General features: G+C 30.7%; 1 protein-coding gene across 1 annotated transcript in view; it reads left to right on the forward strand.

The window, feature by feature from the left end:
- The window catches only part of LOC139488427 (protein arginine N-methyltransferase 6-like), a 33,824-nt gene that overhangs the window by 4,073 nt on the left and 9,285 nt on the right, over positions 1-20,466 (forward strand). The window contains exons 2-10 of the mRNA XM_071274001.1: positions 4,479-4,565; positions 8,852-8,917; positions 9,475-9,584; positions 11,290-11,390; positions 15,305-15,352; positions 16,320-16,388; positions 16,893-16,963; positions 17,568-17,650; positions 18,954-19,063. Coding sequence (XP_071130102.1) covers positions 4,479-4,565; positions 8,852-8,917; positions 9,475-9,584; positions 11,290-11,390; positions 15,305-15,352; positions 16,320-16,388; positions 16,893-16,963; positions 17,568-17,650; positions 18,954-19,063 — 745 coding nt within the window. The remainder of the gene's footprint in view (positions 1-4,478; positions 4,566-8,851; positions 8,918-9,474; positions 9,585-11,289; positions 11,391-15,304; positions 15,353-16,319; positions 16,389-16,892; positions 16,964-17,567; positions 17,651-18,953; positions 19,064-20,466) is intronic.

Consider the following 20,466-nt stretch of genomic DNA (forward strand, 5'->3'; position numbering starts at 1 on the left):
AATTGTTTTACATTGTCATATCGGGGACTTTTATAGCTGACTATGCGATATGGGCTTTGCTCATTGTTAAAGGCCGTACGGTGATCTATAAATGTTAATTGCTGTATCATTTTGGTCTCTTGTGGACAGCTGTCTCATTGACAATCATACCACATCTTCTTTTTTATTATAGATCCAACGCTGCAATTTTCACAAAACATATCAAATTTTCCACCTTGTCGCACATACATATGGATAAAATCATTACAGCTTATTTCCTAATGCATGTGGAGCAAAACTTTGGTTAGCTTGCTTGCTTTGTTTGTATATTGTACAAAATATAAAATATACAAGTTAAACTATTCCTATATATATATATTGTTTAAAGATGTCAATCTTATTTTCAAAGCTTGTATAAACAACTATACAAACAAAGCAAGCAAGCCAACCAAAGTTTTACTTTGCAGGTTTAAGAAATCAGCTGAAATGATTTTATTCAGTTTGGCAAATGTCCGAGCCCGTTAAAAAACGAACAAACTGAAACTACAGTTACTGACTTCGCTACCTTCAAAAAAAGGGAACAGTTTGGAAGTTCCATATACTGAAATGTGACCAACAAAAATACTTGTAAATATTTCTTCGCCTTTTTTACGAACACAAAATTCAAGGATCCCACATTTGCCTTTAATTATCTATACGAACATTGCTGTACTCTTGAATATCAGCACCGGCTGTTATCGACGGCTTACTTTACACCAGTAAGTTTGTCTCATGGGTAGTTGTGTTTTTTCGCTGTTGTTTCGTTGCCTCTGGTGGACAAATACATGAAATCTCTGTGCCATCATCAAACATGTTAATGGCTATATATCGGATAATTCAAACCCTTTTTTCTTCGCATAGAAACAACTCTTCGTTAATCTGAGCATGGAAGTAATACTTTATATCACGAACTATAAATGAGGATACACAAAATGAAAAACTAAGCGAAATTGTGAATCCCGCATTGCACGAAAAAATGTGTTGTATTTCAGTAAATAACACGTGTTCTTGGTTGATTGTAAACACGTAGTAGTCCATCATGCATTGTGACTCATTTAGTGGATTGGTCAAAAACCTAGGTAAAAATAAATTGCGTCACATGTAAATAAACAATTACATGTGCGAGAACATAAGTATGCTAATTTATGCATTTCTATATAAGGTAGTGGTCCCGACCTGTTAAAGTTGAGCAAATGCTGGCTAAAAAATAGAACATAGGGGAAAAATGCAGTTTTTGACTTATAAATATCTCTGAAACTTAAGCAAAAGTATAACGGTTGCATTATTTCATGCATCAATTGTAAATAAAAATATCAGGTGAGCGACACAGGCTTCTTGGAGACTCTAGTTTTTTCTCTCCCCCAATTTATATGATTGAAAGTCTAAAAGTTTTTCTGTCAGCATCATGACTTTGTTGACTATTTTTAAATGTATATTAATGTCACAGACAAAATTCACTAGAAAGGTGGAAAAAAATCAAAAACAATTACGTGTCATAAATAAACATTCTTATAAATGAGTATAAATTTCAATGTATTTAGACATTTTAAATTGCACAATTCATATTATAATATTTTTCATGTCAAAAACTTTTATTTGATTTTTAAATATATGTTGTTATAGATATCATAAAGAACATGAAGAAGGGAGAAAAACTATTCCAATTCTTGCATAATTATCAAAATTTGTGAGAACTGGAAGCTGCCAAATAAAATTCACAGACATAGTTTAATGTATTTAATGCATGCCTATCACCTGAGCCTATCACATGATTTTTTTTCTGCAATAAATTTAATTCAATTAAAGAGAGAATTAAACAAAAGTTATAAATATTATTTAGCTGGTTTGGCATTAAGTGTTAGATATTTTTACCATTGCACATGGTGCATATGTTTTCAATTAGATCAAATTAACCAGTACCTACATTGTATATAACCTATTAAATATCTAAGCTTTTTGCCAAGTTATATTAATAATTTCATAAGATATATAAGTCATATGGCACATGAGATTAATGTTAATTGAGATAACTGTGCCTTTTTTTCACAAAAACAACCAATATTTTTAATACTGATCATGAGAATGTAAAATTAAGTTTGAAAACTATTGGAGCCGATTTTATTATTTTAAAGTTGATAACAATTTGAGAATGTTAAAGATAAATTATAACTAATGGTTGTTCTTGTTATGTTTCGTTTTAATAAAAATCAACTTTTCAGGTTTTTCGGTCCATGCTGAATTAAATTCTTATAGCCACAATTCAATTTACCCAAAAAAAATGTCATGTTACTACATCTAATAACTGCAAGATTATAATTTACGACTTATTTTTCTGGCAGTCATTTTGAAACTGTCTTTACTATTGAATTAAAATAAACCATGCTGGCCAGAAAACACATTATTATGGCATGATATTGTTGTCTCTTTGACTCGTTCCCCATTTCCATTCTCAATTTTAATGAATGTAAATACATAATTTCCTTTGTTTAGGGGTCGGGCCATAAAAAAGATTATTTTTGTTTGCCCTAACCCTACCTACTCGAAAAATAGCTGCCTATCTCTTCAATCTTTTATTGGCCTGATGTGAAAAAGTTTTTTTTAATCAGATAAGCATGAAGACTAAAATCATTTGACTCTTTGTTGAAAAAATGCCTACCTGCTTCCCTACCTACCCACGGTTTCAACCTTTGGGTAGGGTTTGGACAAACCAAAATATTTTTCAGTGTGGCCCCAGCTGAACCCCGGAGCGTCCATGTATGAGATTTTCTTGTTGTGTTGAAAACTCATCGGTGGCCTTGGGCAGTTTTCTGCTCTTTGGTCAGTGTGCTGTCATTTTGACCAATTCCCCATTCCACTCTTAATTTTATATGAGGGTTTTGAGATTATATGACAACATCATTCATGTATAGTATAGTAATATGATGCAATCTTATTCCATTTCTTAGAGTCTTTTTTACTTAATTTATCAAACAGTGTACTTAATAATATTCTCATTAAGTAATTCAAAAGATGTGTTGAAAACCACTACCTGTATTATTTTCCTAATTTATATGAAAAGTCCTTTGATTAATTAGATAGATAAAGGCAGATGTGGTGTGAGTGCCAATGAGACAACTCTTTGATTAATTGACTACTTCAAACATTTATAAAATGTCAAAGTTCAAATTTTTCAAGTATTGAACCATTTGTGTGAACTTGAAATAAAGTTTACAATATTAGTAACAACAGATACAGATACAGGTCTGCTTCGATATTTTAGTATGACTTACAATATAGAAGAGAGGGCCATTTTGCAACTGAAGTGTAAGGCAAAAAGGAAAAATATTTTAGTGTTATTAATCGCATTCAAGCTTCATTCCAGAACCACCTGAAAGAGGAATTTGAAATTGACAATTTGTTTTATGGCACGTATATGTTACTCTCAGTTAATTACAAATAACTTATATTGTTGCAGTGTTGGATCAAAGGGAAGGGATTTTTATTCCCCCTTTATTTCTATCTCTTTAAATTTATATGATTGAAAATCGAAAAAAATGGGTCATAATCATAACTTTGTTGACTTTTTTATAATGTATGATTATGTCACAGAGACATTATTTCCTAAAAAAGTTGGAAAAATTGAAAATGTTTATATCAAAACATTTTTTTTTTTAATATTTAAACATTTCAAATTGTATTTTTGAGATTATAATATCATTTCATGTCAAAAATACATATTTCATTTTTAAATTGTTTTAGTTATCTATATCATGAAGAACATGAAGAAGGGAGCAAAAACTATTCTGATTCTTGCATAATTATCAGAATCAGGTTAAACCTGAGTTATTTAAACAGATAGACAAATTCCCAGAACACCTGACATTACATTGTACAAGTACAAATTGATGTTTGAATTTACAGATAAGGTGAAACTGCGTAACATGTGATACTAATCACTCTAAAACAAATATTTATATTGTCTTCTTTCATCTCTAAAGACAGTGTTTTAACATTGCTATCAATTACCAATTATTTTAGTAATTTGTATATATTTCCTAGCAGAAAATATATAGTTTGGAAGAAGGTGTAAAAGATTTGTTTGAAATTTTATGGACCTTTAATATATATTAATGGATTGGATGTGATTTACTTTAATATTAACGTGTCGACGAGCATGGCGAAACAAGGTGAAAATTGAGATGTTCAAACAGAGAATTATAGATTTAGATAGATAATTACTGTATCTGTTAATGGAACATTGTAATTACAATTATATAATTACAATGTTTTTTTATCATGCAGTTTAAGCATTAATCTTGTGCTCCAAAGCATATATATATATAGAATTCAGATATACTACATAATATACTACATGCAGCCAGTATTGGAACATATAGATCTATTTAGAATCTAAAATTTAAGCTTGGACTTTTTGTTGACTTTCAAATGGAGTTGTTAGTGTACTTGATTAATTGTTTTAGACCTCGTTTACATGTGGCTATGATCAAAGAAGAGGATGGATTTGAGACCAATAAAGAGAATAACAGTCAAGATGAAGAATATTTCAAGTAGGTGTTTAAGAAGATTAGCTGCATTTTAATTCCATTTAAATGTTAAATTTAGTATTAGAAAATAAGGTCTTAAAAATGGTCAATTAACATGTTCATAAGGGCAGACAGTAAGCTGCATTTGTGCATTTAAATTTAACGTTATTTTTTTTTTTTAATTTTAGCTCACTTAGTCCATAGGGCTTTGTGAGCTACAAAAATGTATTGATATCAATTTGTGTTTGTCTGTCTGTCTTATCAGACAATTTAGACTTTTATGGGCATTCTGTTTTCTGGTCTGTCTGCCTGTTTGTCCATCCATAGATGTAATACACCATTACATCTATGGTCCGTCATACAGTCCGTCTGTCCTGCTTCACGTTAAAGTTTTTGGTCGAGGTAGTTTTTGATGAATTTGAAGTCCAATCAACTTGAAACTTAGTATACATGTTCCTTATGATATGATCTTTCTAATTTTAATGCCAAATTAGAGATTTTTGCCCATTTTCATGGTCCATTGAACATAGAAAATGATAGTGCGGATGGGGCATCTGTGTACTGCGGACACATTCTTGTTTATTTTGTATTGTTTTGTATTTTTCCAATCAATGGTTTTTATAGCTTACTATAAGATTAGGGTGTTTGCTCATGAAAGCAGTATTGTTAACTTGGATAAAAAAATATAGTCAATTTTGATCTGATTGGCAGTAAAACCATTGAAAAGTGGAGAGTCATTTTTGCTATGAGGAAGTATTAATTTTCAGCCTAACTTGGTCAGAGTTTTAATGTTAAAACTAATGATTGTGTAGAGTGAGTGGATAGATATAAATCTATATAGTATAATAAGTACCAATAAGATAACTCTCTATCCAAATCACAATTCGTAAAAGTAAACCATTATAGGTCAAAGTAGAGTCTTCAACACAAAGCCTAATGGCTCATACCGAACAGCAAGCTATAAAGGTAAAAAAACATTCAAACAGGAAAACCAACAGTCTAATCTATATAAAAAACAAGAAACACTTATCATGCTGATGAACCACATCAACACAAACTACAACCACTGAACCAACTTTCAGAGGTGTTTACAAATTTGGCTTTTTATAAGTCTAAATTTCTTTTCTATTCAATGCAATCTTCTGGTTCAAAAGATGAAAAAACAAAAGCATGAAAAGGGGGGGAAAAAAACATTAATAAAATTCAAATCTTAAGATCGAGGAAAATGAACCCCATCAAAAGCCAGGGGTTAACATCATGTGTTCCATAGTAGCAAATAAGTTCCTAATTAACTTAACAAAAATATAATAATCCATTAAGTGTATAATAATTCTGTACAAAAACAATTGTTTGATGCTAACATAATTTCTGTGTTTTAATGTCATGAATGCTTTCAATCAAAATTAGGCCTGATTAGACTTGATAGTAAAAATGTAAAAAAAATTAAGTAAGAACTGTTTTCAAAGAAGATCCAGAGATAATGTGTATTTCATGGATGAATTTTAGAAGGAAGTGATTACATCTAAAGGGTAATCAAATTCTTATCATACTCTTTGTAATTATGATTGTGACATTACAGAAACATTCTTTGATGTGTCTTTTGTGAGTCATTTTTATCATGTTTATAAGATCTCTCAGAATCTGAAAATGTTTAGTGAAAGTTTGCATGAAAATCATAAAATTTGTTTTAAAGAGATTGGGAAATACTTTATAACTATGTAAACATACCCTACATATTTCAAGGGGCACTACAGCTATGAGGTATACATAAAAAAAATATGAAATATGATTTTTTTTTGTTTTGTACAATCGTTAACTGATGGTGAATGAAAGTGAAATAGTGGAATAATAATTTGCTTTTAACAGTCAGTTATAATGGTTCAATTTTGTCAACATATTAGCTAAGAAACATTGATGATGAATTATTCCCTTGCAAGTGAATAATTCGACCTCATTGAATCCGTATTCATGTAAATTTCAATTTAACCCCTTAGCTAGAGATGGATACCGCATTGTACATGTTCAATTATTTAAAGGAAAAGAATGTCAACATTGAGAGTGAAACAAAGGTAAATCATGTGACTGACTGATTTGATCCACAAAAAAATCATTCTTATACAGGTAAAAACGATGATTAACATGGTTTTCTCCACCAATAAAAACTGGCCACCATGAATTAGTCAAGAGATGGCACTTAAAAGTGGCATTAAAACACTAACTATCAATCAATCGATCAAAATTGTGTAGTTCACACCTGAATGGGAAATTTGGGTAGAATGATTCAGTCAACTGTCGTCCAAAGTCACTTTTACAAAAATTGTCTCCTCTGAAACTGCTTGGACATTTAATTTAGAATCAAATTTAGCCATAACTATCATTGGATACCTATTTAGGTAAATGTGTCTTATGATTGACCATAACCGACTTGACCAAAACTAGAACATAGGGGTAAAATACATGTTTTACAAAAATGTTCAACAAAACAGGCTCTGCTAATTATGACTGGGAGGGCAATAATATTCATAGCTAGAGATAAACTGTATACAGAAAAAAAACTCTAAGCAATACAATATCAACATAAAACAAATTTGCGTCATTGATTAAATTCCAATCTAAAATGTTCCTGAGTCGTGGCCCTTGATGAAGATGCACATAGATTCAGATGCATAAGCAACACAGGCTCTTTTGAGTCTCTAGTTAAGACAGAGGGGTAGACCTTTTAGACACATTCAGATGTAAAAATCATTTTGATTTTTAGGGTTTGAATCTTACAAGGAAAGCATGAAATATAGATAAGGTTTGTAAAGGGGAATAAGTGCAATTTGGAATTTAAAATAAAAAAGTGATAGTTTTAAGTAGAACATTTTGTATGTACACTAGCTAAAAGGTATTGAAATAGCCTTTCAGCATCAATACTTGAAATGAAAATGCACACATTTGATGTACAAAAATAGCCCATTATATTACTACCCTCATTTAAATGTAAGATATGTATGGGAAAAAAACTTTTCTAATGTATCTTGATAACTATTTCAGGTTCCTGAACAATAATAAGCTTCAAAGCCGGAATTATTTTTTTATATATATAAAAAAGAAGAATAATACTTTCGTTAAGAAAATTTCAAAGTAATAGTTTTTCTAAAAATAAAAAAAATATATAATGCATTATTTAAAGTTTCAGGAACTAGATCGATTTTAAATTAAAATTTTGAAATTAAATAAATTTTCAATTTCCTGGTTTCCCCCAATAGAATTAAATTTTTTGGAAGCAAAGATATTTTATAAATTGCTTAGTGTATTAACATTCATAATTGAATTTGTTGTAATTATGATATAATGCTGCATTTCAATAAATCCACATTACCAGAAAGATGTCATACTCTGTTCTTGTAATTGAAATGTTAGAAATTAAAAGTGAAAACATGGTCCCATGGTGCAAAAGTTAATGCATCTTTAATTGGTAATTGGTAGTTGTATTTTTGGGTTAATTGGTGTACTAACTTCAAAAAGATTCATTTTTACAGGTTTGAATTTCGGGTTTGTATTTCGTGTTAAAAGGAAAATAATTATTTATTGCAGTTTCCGAAAATCAATAACATATTGATGTTGTATTACATGTATCTTAATAGTACTACTAAATAATAAATTATTATGGTTTTATTGTTTAAGATATGATTCTAAAATGCATGATCAATGGTAAATAAAGTGCACATTTTCAAAGTAACTCCTGCAACTAAAGATTAAAAAGAGATAAGGATACACATCTCTGAGACAGCAATCTAAAAAAAAAAATTTTAAAATCAGAACATGGCTCAATATAAAGCCTTCAATATACTTAAATATGTTGTACCATTTATGTAGACCTATCAAAGTTATTGGTTCAACAAACAACTTTTTAGATCACAAGACCATCTTTCAAACATTTCTCGCTTGATGTTGCTTATGGGTAGACTGCTTTTTAGGTGGGTAGTAGACAACATCAAATAATCTGTATTTTATTTTTGGTCCAACATTTAGGGTGACAATGATATTTAGTATCCAAAATATCTTGTTGTGTGAGAAGAGTGATGGACAAATATATAGCATAATGGGAACCTATGCGATGGTTCATTTTAATAAGCCACAAAAAAATTATGAAATACATTGTACTAGTATTCTACATTATTTGTTTCAGGTCACTAAGTCGCTTCCATATTCCTATTTTTACCTGATATTTTGTCCTTGACAATCACAGCTCATTAAATTTCCTTTTATTAATTATTCATTACAAGTTCCCATCTGTACTCCAATGTTTACCTTAATAATTTCAGAAGTTATGCTGATATATCAATACATGAAGAGATGTTAAGTGACGCTGTTCGAACAAATGCCTACAGGTTTGTAGAGATCACACAAGAAGTCTTGTTAATAATTCATTGAAGGTTAAGATTTATTACTACAATCAATCCAGTAATGTCTGCCGTGTGCTTAATTTGCTGTATTATCATGATCTTGTCTTATTTTAATTGCTTTTGTAAATCTACTTAGCGTAATTTGAGTTTGATTAATTAAATAAGAATGGGGTTTTGGCATAAGCACGATTTTCTGAATTATAATCTTTGGCTAACTATTTTAAGCTTAATATGTATACTTTAATTTGTGTAATAACCATTATTTTTTCAAAGTTCCAGAAGGTAAATATATTCTCAAAAGGAAAAATGGGATGTATATATTTATAAATGTTCAAATTAGTAGTTACCATTCCATGATGTATTTTTTGCAATCCCCCTTTTTTATATGAAAATAATTTACATAATGACTGAGCATGGTTAGGCAAGTTTCTAATTTGATAAACGTTAGAGCTAATTTCCATAATCATAACATAGCTTAAATTTCCATGCTTATCCTGCAGAATCATTTCATTATATCCACTCATCTTTTAGTTACTTTATAGATATGCTATACTGAAGAATTATGAGAAGATACGAGGAAAGACTGTGGCAGATATCGGTGCAGGGACAGGTATTCTCAGTGTGTTTTGTGTACAAGCTGGTGCTAAAAAAGGTTTGTTGAAGACTTGTAAAATTGTACACTATTCCATTTAGTTGCTCTATAAAAACCAATACTTTCAAACAAATACAAATTGAAAACCAAAGTGAATGATGCACTTGATTACTTAACTTAAGAAATGGGTATTGCATTTATTGTACCTCATATTATGGTTGAGGAAAGTAATAATGATAAACTTCTGTCCTGGTCTTTTTGTAATATTTCTCATCACTGAGAAATGTCTTTTGGAGGATTTGTCTCATATTTGGTTGCAGATGTGCAGATGACTATGTTAAATGTATGTCTGATCTTGAGTACTTTGTTTATCTGCTTACAGTATATGCAAAAGAACAAGTTTATGCTGTCTATTAGTATATTTTTTTAAAGAAATATTTGATCTTTGTACATAGATAAAAAAATGACTACACAATATATGTATAACTTAAGATTGAAAAGAAACACTTAAACACTATGTTTTAAATCATGTAGGTAGTGTTCACACCATGCATGTTTCAGTGTACAGAAGCAGACACTTCAACAGTACCGATAAATGCAGAAAACTAGAGTAAAATACAGGTCCTACTATAAAGGTCATTCCCTTTAAGCAAAAAACTTGTCTAAGCAGGTCACCTTCATTTCCCAGTTTTAAATAATAACTATGCATTGTGAACATCAATTCAAAGGTCACCTCATTCGTAAGGTTAGTTTCCTTGGACCCAATGGTAACCTTTATATACAGGTTTGACTGTATGTTAAACATGTTAAAGCAGAAAAAATAGTTAACGGAATATTCTAATATGACATGCTTCTTTCGCTTTGTAAACAACACCTTGTGAAAATTCTCGATATATCTATACTTAGCTCAGACTCAGAAATATACATAATAATGGATGTATCAATATTCATCCCACGTAAATCCACATTTATTTGAACCTATTTGCAAACGCATTGCCGATTTTATTGTATTAGAAATTGTAATAAAACAAAAGACAAAAGAAATTTTATTCTTATTCAGATGCATAATAAAAGTAATTAATATACTATAACTAGTTGTGTTTATCCTAAATATAGTTTCCATTCTCAATTTTAACACAGCTATATTTTGTTCAATGTCAATTTCATCATGGAACACTTTCTCCAAAATCAGGGGTTCATTAAGGGATGAAAATTATCTTGAAATTTATGTTACGATTTTAAAAGCTAGCAATATACTAATATAATTAAGTTGCAGTATAAAAACAATATATATATTTTTTTGTAACCAAAGAAGTTCATATAATATTGTATTAAAATGAAATTCTGAGGTAGGTTTTGTTTTATTTTCTATTCTATTGCATTATTCGCATATTAATTGATTTCAGCGAGTCAACATGGCAGCTCCTTCGTTACGAAATGTTAATTTTGGTTTTGACAGTAGCTTGAAGTTATGAGAAAACATGTAAATTAAAAATTACAAATATTGGGTTGAAAATTAAACATATTTTTTCTAGCGGTTATTAATCAATGCAAGCTAAAGATTTATGAGAATATTTCAGCTTTATCTAACCAGGAGTAAAAAAGCAGCTACACACACGGCATACCCATCCTCGCTTCAGTATTTAGAATGAACTTATTTTTCCTATTCGAATCGAAATAATTCATGGAAGGCATAGATTTGTTGTAAATTTACACATGGCCTGCGCTAACGCTCAGGATAAAATTCCATATATATTTTTTGCAGTTTTTGCAATAGAAGCCAGCAGCATGGCAGAACAAACAGAATCAATAGTAGAAGAAAATAAGTTATCTAATAGAATAACAGTAATCAACAAAAAGGCAGAGGTAGGTTCTCAATACAGCTTAGTAGTACTTCTATAACCGGACACCACCTCTACAAAAATGGAATAATAAATCTGAAATTCTCAGATTATTTTTAATGTAGACCATGAAGACTAGATGTAAAAGCTACAAGTAGGAAACACCATATTTACAAAAACTAAATTTATACAGAATAATCCAAGAGATTTAAAACTGGTGGTTATAGTCCCTTCTTACAGCAAACACATTCTCCATGTTTAAGTGAATAACCAGTCTCAACTTCTCCCTATCAAGGGGAACAAACATACTTAACCACAGAAGCAAGAGAAATAGCTATAGAGAAGCCTTTGCCCATATTAGGGAATAACCACACTCAACTCCGCTTCTTCAATGGTGTACCAGTACTTGCCTTGTTCCTACCATGATTAATAACTCATTTGTCGAGACAGAAAAAAATGACACATTAGAAAGCTATAAACAAACTTGTTTACATGCCCAAGTTTTTTTTTAAAAGACTTATAAAAGATTCTTTACTTTGAAAAGATATTATACATTTGATAATGCCTTGTTCATCTTTCATATCATGCAGCATCTGACTGCTGTAGCCTTGATCTATCAAAGGTTGATACTCCCTTTCTCGAGGTTGATACTTCCTTTTAGAGTTTATTCCATGTTAATAATATAAATCTAAAATGTATTTAGCATGTTTAAGAAATAATATCTGAATAGATAATAATTAGTTACGATAATCGAAGTGATATATGTAATTAAGGTATTATAAAACCTGAACAATATTTTCCGACTAATGTCTATACATGTTATCACAAAGATGACAAATTTATCAGAAGATAATTACGTCCATTTCCATTGATTATTTATTTAGTATAATTTATGTCAACGACCACATTAGCAGTACACCAATTATTCTCCAATGATTATGTATGGATTTAGGAATATTTTTGAGTTTCTTTCGGATAAATAATCCTATTTTGTTCAAAATTATCAAAAAATCATTTTGACGGGACTTGGAATTGATTAATTAATATTATTCTACTTAGTCCCGTTTGAAGGTTTAAACAAATATGGAAAATTTGAAAATAATATTTGTTTAGGTGAAATGAATCAAATAAATGAAGAAAAAATCAATGTTAGTTGTTTTCCGTGTAAATTGAACAAATTGCATAAATCTAACCCTCATTTCATAGACGAGTATTAAAGTGCCATTATTAAATTTCATATTTGCTTTCTATTTGATCTGGTTTTTAGAATTTTTTTTTTTTTTGGCAAGCTGGTTTTTTATAGGAAATAATGCTTTAATATTGATGCTGAAACTTAAGAGCTTGTTACACATGTTAGACATAATTTGTATTGATAAACAAGTAGTTTAAATTGTATTTTTAATTGTTTCCTTTTGATAAATTTGTTCTTAATAAAAATGAATGGAAAGTAAAGTGCATATACAGTTAACTCTCGTTGTCTCGAACTCGGTTGACTCGAAATTTCGGATGAGTCGAAGTTTTCACGTGGTCCCGAACTTTGTTCCATTTAAATGTATGTAATTCGACTCCTGATGAGTCGAAATTTCGGTTGAGTCGAATTAAACTTACGATCCCAAGGTTAACAAAAGCATTCAAAGATCATTATTTTATCTCGAACTAATACACATACGGATGCAGGAATTTTCGAAAGGGGGGGTGCTAACCCAGGGTACCCAGGGCAAAGGGGGGGTGCAAAACATATGTCCCGATACAAATGCATTGATCGGCAAAAATAAAGGGGGGGGGTGCGCAACCCCGGAACCCCCCCCTGGATCCGCCACTGACATATGTCAAAACATGACCTTTGGATTTAAAAAAAATTGACGAGTTAATCTGACAATACACGTGTAATTAAATTTCCAGTCACTGACCACTGTATTGATTTAATGACATGCTATTTAAACGAGTGTTTACCTAAGAATATCTTTTATAGAATATTTATAGTGATACGCTTTAAATGTTCACGAAAAAGTATTTAAAATGTTTACACAACAATTAATTGTGATTTACACTAATGAGCTTGGGTGTGTATAAAGTAAGGATTATGACTTCTGTTGATGATCACCTAAAAACTACTCAATCAGTGTCTTCAATCTTGTTGTATTTTCTTTTGAAAAGAGAGAGTGAGATGAAACAAAATAAAGAGAAATCTAAATTTTCTAAAACCTCTTGTATCCGAGAATAAACAATTTTGTCAACTATAAACGACCTGAATATCGAAACTATCTATTGGAAACTACTGTCTCGGATAAAAGCCATTGGAAAAAAATGTAACTGAAACAATTGAATAAGTAAAAATAATGTTATTTTAATAAAGAAGGACCATAACATACAAATACATCGATCTGATACCAGAATATCGATCCCCTTCCCATATTCAACCGGATTTATTTTAGCTTTACCAAGCTAAGCAAGAGTTGTTTCCCTTGTTCTGTCAAACTTCCGGTTTTCGTTTGAGTCGAACTATGTGTATCTCGAAATATTTCTCTGGTCCGGCTGACTTCGAGATAAAGAGAGTTGACTGTATATAGATATAGGAAGATGTGGGCTCACACCAAACAACAAGCTATAAAGGGCCCCAAAATTACTAGTGTAAAACCATTTAAACCGGAAAACCAACGGGCTGATCTACCGTATATAAAAAACATTCAAGGCCAAAAAGCAAATAAACAAGTCCAAACAAAGCCATGGCAAAACACCATCGCAAATATTTAACAACCCTAAATAGAACATAACCACTTTTGAATAAAAACTGGTTTTCATAATATATACAGGTAAATATAGTTAGGATTTAGTTTGTGGCATATGTATTTGTTTCAATGGAGGTTATAACCAGCATATTCCTTGCCTACATGATCATACAAAGTATTTCTATTTATTATAGATTTGAATTTACAATATAAGACTCAAAAGGGAATCATTCATGTCAATTGCAACTATTTTGATTCATTTTAAGATCTTATTTGGCTGATCATGTATGCATCTAAGAGTTTCTCTCTATCTTCTTAGTTGTAATACTATAAAAATGCAAGAAGTGGTTAAAAATGTTCATTTATGGGCAAATACTTCTGTATCCATCTTTTATAGTTTTTGCCAAAAAATAAAAAATTGGGTAAAAATCATCTTTATAGGCAATAATAACTTGTATAATATATGTAAAGGGCCTGATCAATTGAAGATTTTGACCATGTTGACTTATTTATAAATGTTATTATTTCTAAAAATAAAAGATTCTATTTAATAATTATGTGGTCATTTTTCTGATCTCTCAGACATCTAATAGACATCTAATGAGTTCATGGCATTTTCGTCAAAAATTTTGGTTTTAGTAAACATTGCTTGGGCATTAAGAGGTTAGATACATTGTCCCTTCTTTCCCATGTTGGGTGAGTGGTTGAAAAAATATGATGCTATATTGCACCAATTATACAAATTAAATTCTTATAATTGATAATCAGCACTGCTGTCATTGGGGAATTGTGATTCAGTACCAATGTTATTTCTAGTTTATTCTGCATAATGATGAGCACAAAGGCACTTGATGAACTTTAATAGTGCAGGGAAACAGGCGATCCCCTATATCTGACTTTATAAAATGCACACAATTGACGAATTTTCTGATGAAGGATTAATACCTCGAAATTTGACTATTGGTCGATACTGTCAATTTTTCAATTTGTTGAATAGATTTAAAAATAATTTGGACCCAGTTTTCTCATAAGGTACTAAACAGAATTACTTCATATTTTGTCATCAGCTTTTCAGATCTGTTTGATAACAACTTTTTGTTTTTCCATTGCTTGGGATTATGTGTGAGGATATGCTAAGTAAAATAATGCATGCAACTTCTTGATTTATTTGCTTTGATCCTTCATTGTATTAACAATTTTCTTTTATCAGGATGTGGCCTATCCAGAAAAGTTAGATGCTATTGTCAGTGAATGGATGGTGAGTAGTAATAGTGTCAAAAATTGAAAAAAGGCCAATTCACTAATTTACTGATATAAGCTTTAAGGCCATTGTAAATTTTATGGTTTTCAGGTTTCCACTGATGGGAAATAATTTTCTGACATGTATCATTGTAACTGAAAACGAAAAAATAATAAAGTATATTTCAAAAATGATGTTGCATTGTGGGAACGTCACTGTTGTCTAGGATTCACATTGGTCAATTTGTCATTTACAGGTATTCTTACACTTTGGAATGTATGTTAATTGAAAAGACCAGAAATTTAATTTATGAATTTGTGTGGCGAAAAAGCATTTCTCTCTTTAATTTTACCTATTACAATTTAATAAACACGTAATACTATATGATGAAGAAATGCAACTTTTCAATTATAAACATCAGAAGATTTAAATATTGCTTAATTTTTGTCACATACACCCTTAGAAGAATATCTAAATCAATATTGGATGTATCATGTATATATTGTCGCAGGTCTTCTAAAATGTTGTAAATTACAAATTTTTCAAGAAAAAAATACTTCACAAACAGGCTTTGAAAATTTTGGCAAAATGCATGCTTTTAAAATGTTGTATGTGAACTTGAACATTTTTGTAAATAGCAGTGAAATAAAACTTTGACATTTCTGGATTATCAAAGACCTTAAATTATTTTCACAGAAATAAAGAAATGTACAATTATTTTTTTCCCAAAGCCATTCTACAACGATTTTCAAGTTTTCATACAACATTTTGGAAGCAAACTTTACAAACAACTGACATTGGCAAATTTTGTAATATGTCTTATTTCACACATTTTGATTGGTCTAACTGTATGCTATTTTGTAATACCAAAGCTTTCCTCCCGCCCAGACCATTGGTGTCAAAAAGTATTTTTAGCCAAAAAAGTCATATACGACATTTCAGAAGCCCAGCGACGATATATTTATTTTATATATGTATATTGCAGGGTTACTGTTTGTTGTATGAGTCTATGTTGCAATCAGTTATTGATACTAGAGATAAATGGTTGAAAAAGGTATGTACATCTACTTGTTAGAGCACATCATGAACATGCATGAAATAATTGCCACTGGACGTTAAGCAACTAACAATTAATTCATGATAGAACTGGGACTATTTGTCTATTGATCATGATGAACTCAGATTGCTGCAGTAAGCATGGATAATTTATAGTGTAAAAGAAAAAAAGAAAAAAAAAGGTATGAGGAATTGTTTGGTCGCATTGGCCAAGCATTAATGTGACCAAGCTTAAAAAAATTAGAGAGTGTGGAGATTTAATTTTTTTAGATTGGTTTACAACTCTCTTATTATGTCTGTAATTTGTAATTAAATATAGAACATTTCTGTTATGATTGAGTTATTGATAAACATTTTATAAAATATTGAGAATATCTTTTTCAATAAATTTAAAAAAAAAAATGGTACAATGTATAATGATTAAATGTCAAACAAGAGTAGCAAAGTACATACTCACAGATAAGAATTGGAGAATTATATATTATTCATATTCATTTTGTAGGAAGGATTAATGTTTCCAGCCAAGGCAACACTGTACATAGCTGCATATAACGATGAAGAATATGACGCAAGGTAAATTCTACAGGTAAAAACTGTATGTAAGATAAAAAAATGTATATCCTCAAACAAATACAACTACCATTGATATAATTGCACCTTTAATTTAACCCTTTCCTCCATTATGACGCCTTTTGATGCCACCCTCTTGACTCCATATTGAGGCCTGTGTAGAACCTCTGTTGAAAGCCTTTGACTACATAATGTCTGCATCAGACTTAAAATAAAATTTGTATCCAATATGAAAAGGATATTCTTAGAATATCTGCCTTAGATTTATTTGATGTCCAATGAGGAAAGAGTTTAAAGACCTTGAGATATCTTTCTTGGCATTTTAAAATTCAGTGCCCATCAGTTGTTGACCAGAACTATCATGTATTAGCATAAGACATCCATACACACTAAACCTTGTAATAGTAAATGATACCATTAGACTAGTATTAAATTTAGTTATAATTAGTTTCCTAGTTTTTATAACCCTCCTGGACAGAGTTTGGTGAATACACTAAGTTTAAGATTTTATATATGAAGTAACTACCTAAAAACTTATTATAAGGTCTGTATTAAGTAAATGTGAAATATATTTAGAAAATTAGAATGCAAACTCTTGTATTTGTAGATTAGATATATGGAATGAGTTTAAATCAATGTACAAGGTTTCAATGGAGTCCATGAAAAAATGCTCAAAGAAATGTATATCAAGTAAGTTGAACCATTACATTGTATTTATAGCAAATAGTGAAGTGCTGATATATATTTTGACTACAAAGTATAAAGATTTGTTTGTGGATGGATGTATAGTGAGAGAAACTCAGCAGCCAATATAATTTAACAATACTGCTTCTCATTATGATGTTTACTTTTTAAATATATGCCAAATTAGGGATTTTACCCAGATTTTGCAGTTTACTTAGCATCTGGGCAGTGCATGGTTTCCTAGGTACACATTTTCATATTTATTAGGATCCCCGACCCTGCTTGGACTACATTGTTTACATGCTCAGTGATCTGTCATGTTGGTATTGTGTCCATGGAACACATTTTCATATTTGCTAGCAAGACCCTCATGGATAGGTAGTTAAGGTCGTAAAAAAAACCTCATCATTATTGACATATTTATTATAACAAGGCTTATTTGGAGAGATGATGTGGACTTGTATTGTAGAAACCTTCATCTATGTTTATTTTGTATGATTGATGATGTTTACCACCACAAATTATTTTTCTTTAGTTATTATCTTATTTCATATAATTTATTCAATATACAGTTAATCAGAAATTATTGCGATGTTTCTATTATTGCGAAAAAATGAGACATGTGTAATGGTGGTCACTTTGTTTACTTGTTTATTCTATTTATCTGGGGAAATTGGTTAACTTTAGTATGACTTATAGTTCCGTAACTCTTTCTTCCGAGACCGGCCATGAAATTATCCTTGTCGGGACTTCCTGTTCTGGCACGTGCCCGGCCGGGCTTGTTGTCCATAGGAACTATAAGTATGACGTCACTCACCGGGTTCGGGGCAGTCTACACTAAGGATTTGAAATAAGCAGACGCTCATACTTTGGCTTGGGAATATGGAACCTTTATTTATAATACAAGTAGACTAGCCACCACCGTATATTTATTTATGTAAACTTATGTTCAACCATTTATATGTCTTTAACATAAACATCTTGTTTATATTTACGTAGTTTTACGTACTTTGTCCAATATCCCAGAACTTGGGTAGACAACGGGAAAACGAAGCCAGTGGAAACTTCCACTCCCGTTACACATGGTTATAATTTCAATAATTTTTTATATGAATTAAACAGGTTTTTTTCTCAATATTGCCAAAATAAAAATAGCATTTTAATCTAAAGTACTAAAATCACAATAATAATTGCATGCAATAATTTCTGAATTTACAGTGTGCTGCCACAATATGTACCTATTGTATTTGTGTATTCCACTATGTATAAGATCTGTCACAAGGTGTTTAATTAATGATTTTTATTTCAGGGAATGTAAAAGTAAGAAGTGTACCACCTATGAGTATTATGTCCCATGGTCAAACAGTTTGTTCTATAGATCTGAAAACAGTAACAGTGCAAGATCTACATAATATCAAAGTAAGCTGACGAATAATGCCACATGTCCTATCTTAACACCATTTAACACTGTAAAAATCCATTGTTTCAAAATTATTTTATTAAATCTTAATAATTTGATAACATTCTGCATGGTTATAATTGAATTGTAGTTAGTTATACATTTCATTTTGCGGTCGTATATTGGTATCACGTCGTCAGCAGTTTCCTGCACAATTAAGGGTGCTATAAACAGTTTCGTATAAAAAACGTCATAGAAAACCAGATGCTCAGCAGGGCGCAGCTTTATACAACTGCAGAGGTTGAACTCTGACTGGTTGGGGCTAGTATGGACACAATATTCAAGTTGGACACAGCTCTGAATTTGGATTGTAATTAAATAGTTGACACAGCATGGGTTTGTGACACAGAATGAATGTGGCCTAATGTTCTTAAAATTTTTTTTTGCTTTTGAGCAATTCACTATGCGGTTGAATATTAATCCTCTCAAAAAAAAAATATTTGAAGAAATTTTCTTTTTACTTTCTGAAATCTAAAATGAGAAAAATTGACCCCCCCCCCCCCCCATCCAATTTTTTTTCACCTCCCCCCTTCCCTTATTCCACAAATGATCTCAATTCAAATTTCAAATGAAGTTTACAACAATAACTACTCATTTAAATACATCATAAAGTATTAAAATATAAAATTTCATACAGTCATGGTTCAAATTGATATTAATCAATAGTAACTTCTAATAAAATAAATGGGGAATGTGTCCAAAGGGAGACACATGATGCTCCCGCTAGAATATAACATTATAAAGGGACATAACTCAAGAACTGTATTAGTGAAGCTGCCAAAAATTTAACTTTAACTGAGTTTACAGGTAATAAGTATTATATACACATTTCATTAACGAGAGCAGAAACGGAAAAAATCTTCAATTTTTCTACTTGTAAAGGGGTATAACCCTAAATGGTAATCAAAGTTCTTGTAATCACTGAATGGTAAAGTGAAGTGGGTCTCATTGGGGTCTAAGCGTGACGCAGGATTGCCGATTTTTTTGTAAGCGTGACACGTGAAAGTCAAATTAATGTGTCATGAAAAAAGGAAATGAGGTCTTGCGGGACCCAGGAAATGACAAAAAATGAGAATTGCTTAAGTACATAGTGTAAGCGGGATATGGGAATCTGACAAAACAGTAAGGGGGATCTGGGATTGGAAACCCCCAATGAGACCCCCAGTGAATATTGCATTGTATATTGTATATAGCATTGATTTAAGTTGATTCAACTATTATTCTGGACAAAGAAAGATAACTCCAATTTCCCAAAAAGATTTCATAAAGCATTGGTTTTAGGTGATTCAACAACCATTCTGGACAAAGAAAGATAACTCCAATTTATTGTCTTGAAACTACAAAAATGCTTTTTTGGCCCCAT

Source organism: Mytilus edulis, chromosome 1 (genome assembly GCF_963676685.1).
Source record: "Mytilus edulis chromosome 1, xbMytEdul2.2, whole genome shotgun sequence".
Lineage (NCBI taxonomy): Eukaryota > Metazoa > Mollusca > Bivalvia > Mytilida > Mytilidae > Mytilus > Mytilus edulis.